A 14,306-nucleotide genomic window follows, 5' to 3' on the forward strand; every position below is an offset into this window, starting at 1 on the left:
ACTACTCTCCATCTCGAATACACACCGCTCCCATATTGCAACACAACCACCATCCCCTTCGACCCAACTAGGATGCAATGCAACAACCTCACAACACATACTACACAACATGACCTCATCTAATCCTAAAGACAGACATTTATGCTCCTTCACGAACACGGCGCCCTTCTCTCTAGACAGCACAGCCCAAAATTAGAGCTATCTATCAAGCAACAGCGAAACCGCAAGCCCATCTTGTCCTTCTCTTCATATAGAAAGAGATTCAAATCGAGGGCTGTACCGGATGGACCACCACCTTTACCTACCACCAATCCGATGACCAAAGCAAGCTCACTCGCTCATCAAGCAGACAGACAGACAGAGCTTCAAGAATCTTACTCTTTCTTCTCCTTACATCATCATCATCTCCTACTTGTTTATTTATATTTTCAAAATCAATCAAGTGTCTGTTAACTTGACTTTACAACCCCGATTCGCATTCAAGACTGCTAGTATTACAGAACGCGAATTGGTGGTGGGCAAGTAAGTATCTACCGGGTATCAGGAGATAGCCAGGCTGCCAGATGAGCGTGCGTGCGTCTGAGAATGGAATGAGGGCTGTTGCGATCGAATTGAATCGAAGGTGTGGAGAATGAATGAATGAACGAAAGAATCTGTGATGAGAGAGAGATTGTTGGGTTGTGACTTGCGGAAGGAAAGCCTTGGGATAGCTACAGTAGTATAAATTGCCTATATATGCTCTGGGGGATAATGGTAGGATATTTCATACAGAAAGGCTTGTTTCGTTAGCAAGGCTTAGTCAGATAGATACCTTCTTCTTCCGTGCAGATTCTTTAATTTCATCAATGAGTATTTCGGCACAATGGCCAGGCATGAGGCAGAGAACCCTCCCTTCATCTGAGATTGGTATTCCGGGGGCTGTCCAGAGATCATGCATTCGTGCATGGCAACACAGTACAGTTTTTGCCTATGAGTCGTTGAGTTGGGTGGGTGAGTAGGTATACAGTACTGGTACGTTCGTGCTAAGTCAGAGAGAGGCCTCTTTCGAGTTTGATGATTGACGAGATACCGTGACCGAAAGAGAGTATAGAAAGGGTTTTGGTCTCGCGGATTACAGTCACACATTTCGGACTTTCTGGGCTGGGCTGCTTCTATAGGTGAATATGGGCCTGGGTGCTGCTTGTTGATGCTGTGGAAGTGTAAGGTGAATTGTGTTCTTAAAGAGGCTTTCAGGTATTGATGTACAATTTGGTAGTGTTTCCTCAAAACAGCTAGATATCTTAGTAGTTCATGAATTGGTATCTCGCCGTACTCATTTGATTTATGAGGTGGCGAGAACCTACACTTCTAACTGAACGAACTTATGTGTACTCGATTTCTTTCTGCTCCTATGATCGAATAATTCACATATCGAATCACTTGAAGGATGCATGCAGGTGTATGGAAATCTATGATCATGGAGTAGATTCAAAGTCATCTATCCAGCTATGCTATTTCAGGTTGCAGTATCTTATCCATCTGCATCTCATAGACTTCCCATAAGAAGGCTCGCCCAAGCTCTTGTGAACTCAGGACCATTCATTACCAAGACGAAAGGCGCGCCCCCGTGCACGTGTCTTAATTCCCTCTCCCATACCGCCCTCTGCAGTATATCGTCCCCTCCCCTAAACTTCTTCTCATCCCAGACGCTACCCCTTTAAAGGTTCAAGAAAGCGTGGATGAGAGGTTGACGAAACAAGTACAACGAAATGCAGGGCCGCGGATTCGGCTTCGTGTAGCGCGCCAGGAAACCAGCTTGGCGCGCCGTCTGTATGCTTTGCTTGCTGTAGATGCACGAATAGTTCGCAAAACAGGTAAGTCGCCGTAACGAGTGGACGGCATGGTATATCTCTTCCCCTTCCATAGACAGGGCCTCATCATCGTCTGACCACGACGCCTTGACGTCGAGAGCTTGCGGGGATGTACTCTTCCTCGCCGGATGAACAGCAAGAGCTAGAGTCATCACTGTAGCCGCATCTCGAACCTCCACAGTCAAGCTTGACTCGGTCACCAGCTCGTGTGATGCCGTATCGCTCACAAGTACAGCTCGCGGATGAAGGAGAGCTGTAGTCACTGATGGAGCTGGCTGAGCTTGGTGAACTGCTGTCTGAGCGGCTTGACAAGCTGGAGCCGACGGACGATGGTGGCGAACCTGACAGGTCGTAGTCGTATTCGTCGATGGTGGTGGTGCTGAAACGAGAGGTCAACTCCTCAACAGTTGGGGCGCCATAGTCGGCTTCCAAAATGTACTTGGTCGCATGTGGTGTGAGTGGCTTTGGCGACTTGATCTGGGAGACAGACAAGGGACGGCCCTTTGGGATGTCGACTGAAAGATTGAGACTATCACGTCTTGATTCTCGTCGAGATGACGACGAAGAATGCTTGTCTCGGCTTGAGTGATGCCTGGATGACTTTCTGTCTTTGTCTGAAGAGGAGGAGTGTTTCGATGAGCTACTCTTGGAAGATGACTTTGATGAGGAATGCGAAGACTTCTTGTCGCTGGGAACATCAAGAATGTTCAGAACTCGGCCAGTTGTTGGTTCGGTGGTGGATGATTGTCCAGGGTCATGGGATACATGGTAGCCGTCGATGATGTAGTAGTACCAGTATCGTTGTCCAGGCTCGAGCGTTGCGCCCTGGAATCGGAATGTGCCTTTCCACGCACCAGATTTGGATGAAGTCTTGTCCTTAGCTAAGGGTAGTTGTCCGGAGTAGTTGTCCCAAGAACCGAGAAGATGAACGGTCTTAACCCCGGAGGATGTTCGCAAAGAAAAAGATAATTGAACGGCTGCCATTGTTCGTGAGACTTATAATGCAATTGTCAGAATAAATTGATGCAGTTTGTTCGAGCAAGAAGAGCTAGTTTTGGGGTATTTCGATAATTATTGAGGATAAAAATTAGGTTGTTGGCCAGCAACTTGGTGTGAATATTAAAATGTATGGTGTTTGTGATATTATGTTTGTGGTATTATGAGACCGGCTCAGATGACGGAGTAAAAAAAAAAAGACGATAAAAAACAACGGACGGAGAGAGAACTAGCTCTTGAGGATTGACTGCTTGCTGAAGAGAGAAGAGAAGAGGTGTTTGAATTGGGGGTCAAGATCTCTTTATGGGGGGCCGGCTCTTGAGGCCTACCTACCATGCGTCCTGCCATGCTGACTGGTGGTGATGGGGTTTGCAGTACTCGGCGATGGCCACAGGGCACGAGTCCACTACCTACTTGCATTTTATTGGAGGAATACATGGCAGTTCGATAGACTCCTGCAGTCCCAGCGCGTAAGTATGGGAGGACAAGCACTAGACAATGCGGGCGCCAGCTTCGTCCACTCAACGCACGAGATCGAACAGTCGCTTACGGACCTTGTATAAACATCCACCCAATCAGCGCCGCAATCATCTTTCAACAGCAGAAGAGGGCTGAACGCTGGACCAGATCACATAAATGTGATATAGGAAGATCCAGGCAAACGTGCATACATTCGTAGACAGAAGGAGACATAATCAAGAAAAGGTAGTTGACTACCTTCCCGAGTCTAGCAAGGACTACGACTCATGCCGACGAAAGGTCCTGGTTACCATGGATGGCGTCTGTAAACTCGTGATGCCTTGCATATCAAGCTCCGAGAACTTCGAGAACTTCGAGAAGGCTGTTGGCTATTGATTCTAATGCGGCCTTCAGAGGTCAACCTTGCTGACCGTGAGGCTACTTGCAGACTCGACGAATCCGAGCTTCAGGAATGAAAACAATATGTACATCGCGGCTTAAAAACAACACCGTGTTTTCACCACTTGCACACGCAGAGCATTGCAGTTGGAATGAGGATATCCTTCCCGTTCTTCTGCTTTTGCGGAAGATGTTCTCCTCTCGGAGGATAACTGCAGCTGGCAGGCAGCGTTCGGATGGAAGGGGGAAGCTGCCTACGGAGTAGATAGCAGATGCTGCAGTCAGCTTCCCCAGTTCAGCGGTTGCGGCGTTCGCGTGATGAAGAACCGACGATGCTGGAGAAGAGAATAGCGGAGAATGTGTCTTGGTGGTGGAGGTATATTCGGAGAGGTGGAGTACAAGTCCAAGGCTACAAGGAAGACGAGGGTTTATGTGTGTGATACTGTGCATCACGTTAGCTTGGGCGGGTAAAGTACAGTACCTAAATACAGGCACACGTAGGCACACACAGGCTGGACGGGAAGCGAGCCTTACGACGATCTCCTGCAACGCTTCGTAAGTCTTGGGTGTATTTTTGAACATATCACATTCCGCCAGTTCAAGAACAAGAATACGGAACTCAAGTGAGGCATTTTCGACTTGGCCTTTCTGAAGAAGTATGAGCGATGTTGTATGGCAAGTGCAGTACCGGTAGTGCCGAGCAGCCATCCATGGGGCTCCCTGGAGAAGATGAGAAACAGAACTTTTGGGATTGTCCTGACCCGTTGTTTCGTGGTTCTTCTTTCATATTTTGAAGCCTCGAGCTTTTCAGGCTGTCTCCTGCTCTACCTGGGTACTATTCTAGAGATCTCTCTCTCTATGTGTCACGTGCTCTCACGCATCATGTATATGCCACATAATATGCACCGTCATGTGTATGTAGATATGCAAGTCATCATACGGATGAATACCTACCTTAGAGTAATCGATCTTCGAAATTACGAAATCATTGATTCAAAGGCCTAGTTGGGCAGAGAGGTTCGGCTTAAGTCCTAGTAGTCGGGCCGGTAGATATCTGAAAATACCGGTATTTCGCGCCACCAATGCTATCTTTATCGAGTAGTAATGTCTAAGTGTCAGACTTGAAAGTTTTACAGTTGCAAAGCGAACTGAATTTGATTCTTTTTGCATTAAACTAAATTTCCACGTTCAAAGCTTCATGCTTTCCATTCGTTGCACAAAACACCAACATTAGTCCTCCAGAGTAGCAATCATGGCCAAGCCAGTGTCATCCTGGCTATTTGCGAAGATGCACCTTCATTTTCATTTTCATTTTCATTTTCATCTTCACTTCCATTTTCATGTGAATATTAATTAGCGGGTGTTTTCGGACACTGAGCCGCAAGTTCACATGCTAAGCCCACGGAGTACCTGCCATCCTATCATACGTTACCTTTCGCTAACCTTTCCCATCTTCCCATCCTACTTCGCTAACATTTCCCATTTTACTTCGGCAACGCAATTGCAAGCATTTCCAAGTATAGCATCCCCTCGATTCATTGAAATCAACGTCGGGAATTAGAACGGAGTACATGTCCTACGCCGCGACTATTGACGTACGGTATATGTTCCCATTCGCACCTGAAGATGCCATATTTGCATTTGCAAACACACAGGCTCATCACCCGAGATTGTGGTAAGCCCAACCGGGCCAGCATGGCAAGTGTTTATCCCGCAGTATAGGGTAAATGATGCCTGTATCAATCTGGATCGGGGCGAGACACAGTTCGTCGCCAGATGCGCGAAGGGAGGAATCAGCTGCAAATCATTGCCAATGGTTGCAGGAACTGCAGTTCATGATCGATTCCCATGGGGTCGGTAGATGGTACGTAGATGAGGGTTGCTACTGCATCGTATCAGCACCCCGCTTCCGCTTACTTGTACAGTACAGTACTGTACCCCTCATTGTTCGAAATATGGAGACTGGAGACTAGAGACTGGAGACTGGAGATATTCGAGCATTACTCCATATGTATACTGTACTGCGCCTTCTTCTTCTGCTTCCTGTGGCTGTGGCTGTTGGGTTGGGACCATCCATGACTACCGTCGGAGTCTTGGCAGAGCGGCAACAGGACTGTCCGGGAAAGCGGGATACCCTTCTCGGCGTAATTGACCGAAGTACTGGGTACTTGAGGTGAGCGCTGTGCTGCATAGAACGGCCTAGTAGTAGATACATGGGTACATGATTCGTACGTGTGCTTTGGAGGGGTATGAAGGAGGGGAGACGGAGGGGCGTGGAGGGGCTGAGACCCCGGGCCGTTCTTATCCTGCGCTAGAGTCTTATCGTTATCTGTGGTTGCACAAGCCATTGGCTGCAGGATCTACAATAGTGGGTCTAGCCCCACCAAATTTTCACATTTCAATTCAAATATTCTCGATGTGGCCAAGGCGAGGCGAGTCGAGTCCGCCTCCGCCCAACGTCAACCTACGTGAACTTAGCATCGCATCCATGAATAAAAACGGGATCCGTCTCAATCTTTCTTACTTTGGCCTCTCAGCGACCAATGAATGAATGAATGAATGAATGAATGATACGGCCTCCTTGGCTAGCCCGGCTCAACCTCGTAAATACTATGGGGTAAGCATGGAATCGAATCGAAGGCACTAAGTTACTTGGTGGCCACACACGAGAAACACCCGGCAAGAGACAGACGCCGACGCCCCTACCGCTGCTGGGCGAACTCTGTGCAGAACTGCGTCATACTTGTCTTCACTCAGTTGTGTCCTTGAGGATCGAGGCGAGGATCATTCATCATTGGGGAGCCATTAGATTGGATTCCGCAAGAAGTTTTGCTGTCGGCCCGGAGGCACTCACCTTCTACTTCTACTACTATATCCATCTCTGCACCGGACCATCACATCTGACGTCTGACGGCGGTCTAGACATTCGCAGTATTCTTCGCATAGCTGACTATCCCCATCCAGGGTCTACGGGCCCGGCTCTAGTCTCGTAGTCCCTGGCCTGGATAACCGCTTTTAGTTTCAGTCTAAATACCGCATGGCCATGGCCAACACTGACGTGCCATCTTCTCTCAGCCCAAATCCCAATCAAGCTAATTTAGAAGCCGTTTCTCTTTTTTTCTTGACCCTGTTATATTACTTTCCTTTTCTATAAAACCCATTTAACAACCTTCAATCTTTCTGCACACGTTCCATTTCCATCCTTTGTGCATAGCCTAAGCCTGGCTGGATTTTGAAGACAGCGCCGTTTCAAACACTCCCATAGATCGATCCACCGGTCCGAGGTCCCACACATTCCTCCGCAGCAGTCCAACTCCAGCTCCTCCACAAACTCAATTGTGTCAGCCCGGATCCCAATACCACACTCTCCATCCATATATACTTGCACCATGGCTCCCACATCTTCACTCATGCCTCCTTCACGGCCAGGCATCCGACGTCTTTCATCAATGACCGCTACCGAAACAGAAGTTAGGCAAGGCGGACCTGTTGTTGTCGTCCCAGAAAGAATGATGCATCATAGACGAGCTCATACGCATAATGGCGGCTTTGCTGCCTCCATGGAGACGGCGAGGAAAGAACTGGACGCCCTGAACCTCGAGGAAGAGAGCACTCTGTCAGCCACGTCAAGCTCTCCGCAAACACCTGGCTCTCCAGTCACGCCTCCAGAAGTAGTAAGCGCAGATGAATTTGCATTTGCTTTCGATATCGATGGTGTCCTCGTCCGTGGTGGACGACCCATTCCAGAAGCCATTGAGGCTATGAAAGTATTGAATGGCGAAAATGAGTACGGGATGAAAATGTAAGCAATATTTGACCCCCACCTTTGCCATTTATTGACACATAGTAGACCCTATATCTTCCTCACCAATGGTGGGGGTAAAACAGAGGCAGAACGATGCATTGACCTATCACTTCAACTCGACATTGAAGTCTCCCCTGCGCAGTTTATCTGTGGCCACACACCTATGCGTGAAATGGTTGCAAAGTACGAAACCGTTCTCGTCATCGGTGGTGAAGGCGAGAAATGTAGAGAGGTCGCTGAGGGATACGGATTCCGTGATGTCGTTACTCCAGGCGATATCATCAAGGACAATGCCGCTACCACACCATTCCGAAAGTTGACCGCAGACGAGCAGAAAAACTCCCGGAAACGCAACTATGGCGAGACTAAGATCGAAGCCATCTTTGTTTTTGCCGACAGCCGTGATTGGGCCGGCGATATTCAGATCATGCTTGATCTTGCCATGTCAAAAGGGGGCTACATCGGCACCCTATCCGAAACGTTTGACGAGGGCCCACCGATTTACTTCTCTCATAACGACATCGTCTGGTCCGCTGCCCACGATAACGTCCGACTCGGCATGGGCGCCCTTCGTAAGATGGTCGAGATGTTGTTCAAAGATCTCACCAAAGGCAAGGAGCTTGAGACCATCGCCTTTGGGAAGCCTCAAATCGGGACTTTCGAATTCGCTACTCGTTTGTTGCAGCAATGGCGCAAGGATGAGCATCGTATCAATGCTCCTCCCAATACCGTCTACTTCGTCGGCGACACACCTGAGAGTGACATAAAAGGTACCAATATGTTCAACGAGAAGGCCAAGAACGAATGGTATTCCATCCTGGTACGCACCGGTGTCTATCAAGAAGGTACCGTTCCCGCATACGAGCCCAAGGTGACCGTGGACACCGTGCTGGATGCGGTACACCACGGCATGAAGCTCGAGTTCGCCAAAAAGATGAGGAGAGCTAGTGAGAACTTGTCTCTCGACAATATTGTCATGAAAAACAAGAATTTGAATGGTGACAACTACTCGCTGAATGGCGACAGGACTGCCTACCCCTTCACGCCCCCAGCCAGTATTCGAGAGACCATCGAGAGTCCTCCTGCAGTATAGGTTCATATATGAACACGCATGGAAGGAAAGTGATATTTGCATGACATATGGGAAGGCATTTTCGGCGTTGGAAAGAATACCCCCTAGTTCCGAGTCACAGACCGACTAGTGAGAGATATTCTAGATCAGAGATCAGAAAAGGATCATAGGTCGTGGATAGGCGTTTATAGGGGAATAACATTTGTTTACCAATCATTAATTTGGGGTTACACCACCTGCAGTGACTGACATAGGCACCTAAACTTGATATTTTCTTCGCTTCTCGAGACAAATATAGTCATAGTCATCGGAGATTCTACCTTAGGCACAGTACAGTTTCACGAGAACTGCTTTTTCTTTCCTTTTCTGGCTAGTGCCATCCATAGCCCGGAACAAATGCCCCGCGAGCAGATGATTGGCTACGCTACTGTACGCGACAACTAAAGATGATCTCGTTCTTGTATATTTAGTACTTCATATAACAATGCAAGACTAGAAAAGGCTTTCTGGTGATATATGAGACTGGTGTGGATTCAAGAGACGGGCTCCAAGTCAAGATAGAGGAAAGGCAAAGAAAGATGGGGGATGGTTGGAAGATGAGGTTTACATAGCGGCACTGCCTCTGACTTCTGAGTATATTTAGGAGGCCTTAGAAATCATGTCATTTCAATATTTACCCACTGCTAAATGCCTATTCTCTCAACCCAACTAGAATGCGCTTGAAAGTGCAAACATGTCATACCACAACCTAACAATGCAACCCAAAATTTCCCGTCTAAGAACCCGTTACTAAGTTATCAGATCAGCAATGTAACCTATAAACTTTTCTCCACCGCCTCCAGATCACCAACTGCCTCCTTCCAATTTTCCCACTCCTTGTCCCCGCCCGGAATCCCACCCACCAACGGCACCCTCGTCCCATCCACATCGCCCATTCCCAAGATCCTGCTGATAGCCTCCTTGATGCCCACCGTTCCAAACTTCACCACCAGCTCCTCGATAGTGCTAACCTGATATTGCAGCAGCCTTCTCTCTTTCACTTCTTCGTCCGTAGGTTGGTTCTTTACTGATAACTTGTAGAGGTGAACTACGGATTTGGGAAAGAAGCCAGCAGACCCGTCGATGGTACCTGCACAGCCGAGAGAGAGCACGGGAAGCAGTTGTTGGCCCAGACCAGTGAAGGTGTGGAATTTGGAATGGTCGATCTTAGGGCTTGCGCCGATTTGGGCGTGGTAGGAGACATCGCCGTGCGAGAGCTTGCAGCCTACGATATTTGGGTGTTTTGACAGAGTAGCATAGGTTGAAGGGATTACTTTTACGTTGTTCGATACGCCGGGGTAATGATAACTGCAGAAGAATGTCAGGTCATGAGATGAGAGAAAGAGGAGTTGGAAACACTTACACCATGATGGGAATTGGACTTTGATCAGCAACAGCCGTGAACCACTGGATAATACCTTCCTGTGTGCTGGCCCCCGCGAAATACCCCGGCACAAGACACAGTCCCCATTGGGAGCCCGCCTCTTTTGCTGTCTTCAGCTGCTCGACGACTTCCTCGATGTTTTGTGCTGCTGTGCCTGCAATGATGGGATAGTCTTTGTATCCGGCATCATTGTACGCTTTTCTTATACTGGAAAGTACCTCGAATCGCTCTTTGTTGCTCAGATGTACTGCCTCGCCTGTGCTGCCGAGGGCTACTAGCCCTGTGATGCCGGACTTTGCTAGGTGCAGAGAATGTGCAGCTTGAGTCTCGAGATCGAGGGGAGCGGCTACGGGATTGTAGTTGGAGGCCTTCTTGGATACGAAGAAAGTAGGTACGGGAACTGGAAGGTTAGATGTTAGTAAGTTGGTTCAGCTTCAATGGGTTTAGATACAAAGAAGCCTTTCAAAATAGCATATGATTTCCGACAGAGGGAACTTGAAATGCGGTAACACATGAAAATAAGATTCGCATACCATAGACTCCATGAGGTGGGGGTGTTGGTGCCATTGTTTTCTGTGTAACTCGAATAGTTCCTTGGGATCTTAAAGACTCAGTCCGAGCTGGTATGATTTCTAAAGCTGGCTTTGACAAGATATTTAACTGTATTTAGGGATAACAATTGGATTTGTATCGATGACCAAGTCCACAATGGAACGGTACAATTTCGAGGGGACATGTTCGGGCGATTTGGGAGCGAAGCTAAAGTCCGGTGGAGGGGTACAGTAGTCCAGAAATATCGACGCCATGCCAATAGAGGGGCGTTTCAATGAAGAGCAACTGCCGCGCAGAAAGTTGTTTGGTTGCAGTCTTTCAGGAAGCCACGGTAGAGGACCTCTGCAGTCTTGAGAGATGCGTTTGCTCGTTCCCGTTCATGCGGTGCGGCACAATTTACGATGCTTGACAAAGTCCGTGTTGTCAGACGATGCGCAACTGGGGAATTGATTGGGGGAGGGGTACTGTAGAATTCCCCCACCTTGTGTAACCCCTTGGATTGGTAAGAACAGTCATTCTCGACTCTATGCATTTCTATGCTTTTCAACAGCTACGAAGTGTAAAGCTCGGTAGGTTGATAGTTACTGACATGGCGTACTCATTTCAAACTTCCATGACAAATATAGTATCCAAACAAATACGTGACATTAATTCATAACTTTTGATAGGTATCTCTCGCGACAAAACTGAGCTCACATCAACTCATTAATCCCATACGCCTTGATAGCGGTCCCGCTCCAAATCATGATTTGATCCTCTTGGGTCAAGCTAGCCAAGTAACAAAACTTCTCGACCACCTCCTTCCACTTTTTCCACGCATCGTTCACTCCGATAGTGCATACCGGCCAATCAGATCCAAACATGATTCTAAAGGGTCCAAAGGTTGCAAGTATGACGACCAAGTAAGGTTGAAGAGCTGCGAAGATTTCCAGGACAGGCGCATTCTTTAGGGTATCTGGCATCTCCGAGAAGCACCCGCTAAGTTTCATATAAGTCTTGCTGCATTTACTGAGAGTAAACATTGCTGTTCTCCACGCAACGAACGCGGGGTCCGTCTGGTTGTAGACTGCGAGATCAGGCTTGCAAAGGTGATCTGAAGGCATTAGCTTATGAAGAGTAGAAGATAACTTGAAGAGCTCACTGATGATAAATGTCACCTTCTCAGCCTCCGGAACCCCATCATGAGCCTTCTCAATCATAGCAACAGCCTCCTCCAACTGCCACTTGCCCCCAGAATGTTGATCCACACCCAAATCAAACACATAGCCATTTTTCCCCATCCACTTTAGTCCCTCAATGAAGTCATCCTGCAACATCACACCCTTGGGTTTATCCTGTACCAAATACCTGAAGCCCCGAATCTTCTTGAACGACTCCCCAGCATGCTTCTTCACCTCACTAACATACTTCTCCAATGCCTTCGCTCCACTAGGCAATGGTGCCCATGGTATGATTGCCAGGCACAGCTTCTTATCCGCTTCTGTATGACCCTCTCCCTCCTTCGGGGTACCAAGAGCAATTCTCTTCAACCACTCTACTTCCAGAAGAGGCATCTCCCAGCCGCTGCCATCTCCTACCCCGCTCTCGAGATCGTTCTTGCGGTCTGTTTCGAGGAAGATGAAGCCTTCGAGATTTGACGGGGAGCCTGTTGCCGCCGCATATTCGGCAAGTGAGTGTTGCTTGTAGAGAGGGTTGGTAGGGTTGTTCCAGGCGAGGGTATCGAGCTCAGATCCGGGGAACAAGTGGATATGTGAGTCTATTATCGGATAGGCCATGTTGAAATCGGTAATTCAATGATTACTTTACTTTGTATGAGTTCTGGAGCAACTTAAGCTGTTGTTAAGCTTTCGGGGGGAAGCTTGACCGACTGTTTCATTGCTGCCCCTCTTTTCGGTTTATTATGGGTCCCTCGATAACCGATAAGCTTCAGGGGAGGGGAACATAAATGTACCCCCACCTTTTGGACCATTGGAACATCCATCTCTTTTCTCCTTTTCCAATGTCAATAAACACTCACTCACTCTGAAAATGGCTTCCTCAGAGACCTACAATTCTACTGGAGTTGAATATTATCAAATCTCAAACTTCAAGTTCTCCAATGGCATCACAAAAGACATCAAACTCGCCTACAAATCGCTCAATCCCACCTCTGAAAAGAAAGCACTTGTATGCACCTGTTTCGCAGGCATCATAAACACCACCTTGAACTTCAGTACGGGAGCTCTCAAAGATTACCATGTTATAATCATTGCCATGCTCGGAAACGGAGAATCCTCTTCTCCATCTAACGACCCTTCATTTCCAGCAGACTACTCGCTCAGATATCAAGACTGCGTAAATGCACAATACATTCTCTTGACCAAACATTTCGAAATTAAGAGTCTGGATGTAGTAGTAGGCTTCAGCATGGGAGGGCAGCAAGCTTATTACTGGGCCGTTATTCACGGCTCCTCTCCTACGCCGTTTGTGAAAAACGCCGTGGTAATCTGCGGCTCAGCTAAAACTTCCGGTCACAACTACGCTTTTCTTGAGGGTCCAATAGCCGCTCTTACTACAAGCTTTGACTATGACGGCGGGAAATACAAGGCAAATGGTGTGAAGCCCAGACAAGGTCTAAGAGCTTTCGGGCGAGCATACGCTGCGTGGTTGACATCACCAGAATGGTTCCGGCAAGAGCTGTGGCGGAAAGTGGGTGCGGCAAGCCTAAAAGATTGGTTATATCCTCCTGAAGGCAAAGCTGGACACGAGGCGTGGGATCCGGAGGACTTGGTGACGCTGGCGCGGATGTGGCAAGCTGGGAACATTGGAGACGTTGGGGGCAATGGTGATTACAGAGAAGCACTGAAGGGGATTGAAACTAGGGTTCTGGTAATGCCTAGCCAGACAGATCAGTACTTTCCCCCTGAAGATGGAGAGAACGAGGTCAAATTCCTGAAGAATGGAGTTTTCGATCCAATTCCTACAGTTTGGGGGCATATAGGTGGTGCGAGTGCCAACCAAGAGGACGTGACATGGAAAGATGAGAGGATACGGAAATTTTTAACGGACGGAAAATAGGACATACAACTGACTCGACGACCTATGAAAGTTGTAGCATTGATATTAGTCGCCTGACAACTTCCCTGCAAGTAAGGCGTGTAGTAAACAGTCTCAATATTCTCCAATGAGTGGATGATTTGAGAAGAACAGAGTGATGCTCTTGTTTAACCAAGAGGTTGCCAACAGCATAGTCAGCTAAAATTAGTCAAGAGAGAATCCATACATAGTAGACCTACACCATGCGCTCCTCGGCTCCTCAGCACAAGATAGGGGGCTCGCTTATAATTTCCCCAGAATAGCATTTCTTTTTCCACGGACCCATGTTCTCAACTTGGCATCCTCCGTATTGACAAGGAATTGACTGTTAGCTAAGATCCTTCACGCATGTTGAAGGATTTGGTAGCCCATTCAAGGTCACACAAGCCCGCCGAGTTCAAGATAAGCGGGGCAATATTTCTCCGTTGAAACTTCCTGGCTTTGCTTGGTTCTGGGTATTTCCCGCCCGCAGAAGCATGCGGCTGCATGTACACTTTAAAAAGAAGACGTTTGATCCGTCAGGTTGCCAAAAAGGTTCCCACAAAATATATTTACAGCAGTCTTCTTGAGTGTCTCCTAGTCCTTGCTCATCAGTCTTATGAGAAGCCTGAGTCTGGAGGACTTGTAACTTTTGAATTGACTTCAAAGAAATCTATATATGAGTAATCTTTCAGC

The 14,306-nt window shown here is 47.8% G+C and overlaps 5 protein-coding genes across 5 annotated transcripts; 2 read left to right on the forward strand and 3 right to left on the reverse strand.

The window, feature by feature from the left end:
* Positions 1 to 1,916: 1,916 nt before the first annotated feature.
* On the reverse strand, positions 1,917 to 2,834 carry LHYA1_G000139 (uncharacterized protein; the record flags this gene model as incomplete). Its single annotated transcript, XM_031145133.1, has 1 exon — positions 1,917 to 2,834. The coding sequence occupies one exon, from the start codon at positions 2,832 to 2,834 to the stop codon at positions 1,917 to 1,919; it is 918 nt and encodes a 305-aa protein (XP_031009872.1).
* Positions 2,835 to 7,093: 4,259 nt separating this feature from the next.
* Positions 7,094 to 8,602, forward strand: YKR070W (Uncharacterized protein; the record flags this gene model as incomplete). Its single annotated transcript, XM_031145134.1, has 2 exons — positions 7,094 to 7,506; positions 7,555 to 8,602. 2 exons carry the CDS (start codon positions 7,094 to 7,096, stop codon positions 8,600 to 8,602), a joined length of 1,461 nt encoding a protein of 486 aa, XP_031009928.1.
* Positions 8,603 to 9,396: 794 nt separating this feature from the next.
* On the reverse strand, positions 9,397 to 10,571 carry LHYA1_G000141 (putative 4-hydroxy-2-oxoglutarate aldolase, mitochondrial; the record flags this gene model as incomplete). Its single annotated transcript, XM_031145135.1, has 3 exons — positions 9,397 to 9,928; positions 9,984 to 10,404; positions 10,538 to 10,571. 3 exons carry the CDS (start codon positions 10,569 to 10,571, stop codon positions 9,397 to 9,399), a joined length of 987 nt encoding a protein of 328 aa, XP_031009927.1.
* Positions 10,572 to 11,248: 677 nt separating this feature from the next.
* Positions 11,249 to 12,331, reverse strand: LRA2 (L-rhamnono-gamma-lactonase; the record flags this gene model as incomplete). Its single annotated transcript, XM_031145136.1, has 2 exons — positions 11,249 to 11,649; positions 11,698 to 12,331. 2 exons carry the CDS (start codon positions 12,329 to 12,331, stop codon positions 11,249 to 11,251), a joined length of 1,035 nt encoding a protein of 344 aa, XP_031009930.1.
* Positions 12,332 to 12,584: 253 nt separating this feature from the next.
* metXA (Homoserine O-acetyltransferase) lies at positions 12,585 to 13,613 on the forward strand (the record flags this gene model as incomplete). The annotated part of the gene is made up of 1 exon (XM_031145137.1): positions 12,585 to 13,613. One exon carries the CDS (start codon positions 12,585 to 12,587, stop codon positions 13,611 to 13,613), a length of 1,029 nt encoding a protein of 342 aa, XP_031009929.1.
* Between the last annotated feature and the right edge of the window lie 693 nt (positions 13,614 to 14,306).

This window comes from Lachnellula hyalina (assembly GCF_007821495.1).
Source record: "Lachnellula hyalina strain CBS 185.66 chromosome Unknown contig00001, whole genome shotgun sequence".
Lineage (NCBI taxonomy): Eukaryota > Fungi > Ascomycota > Leotiomycetes > Helotiales > Lachnaceae > Lachnellula > Lachnellula hyalina.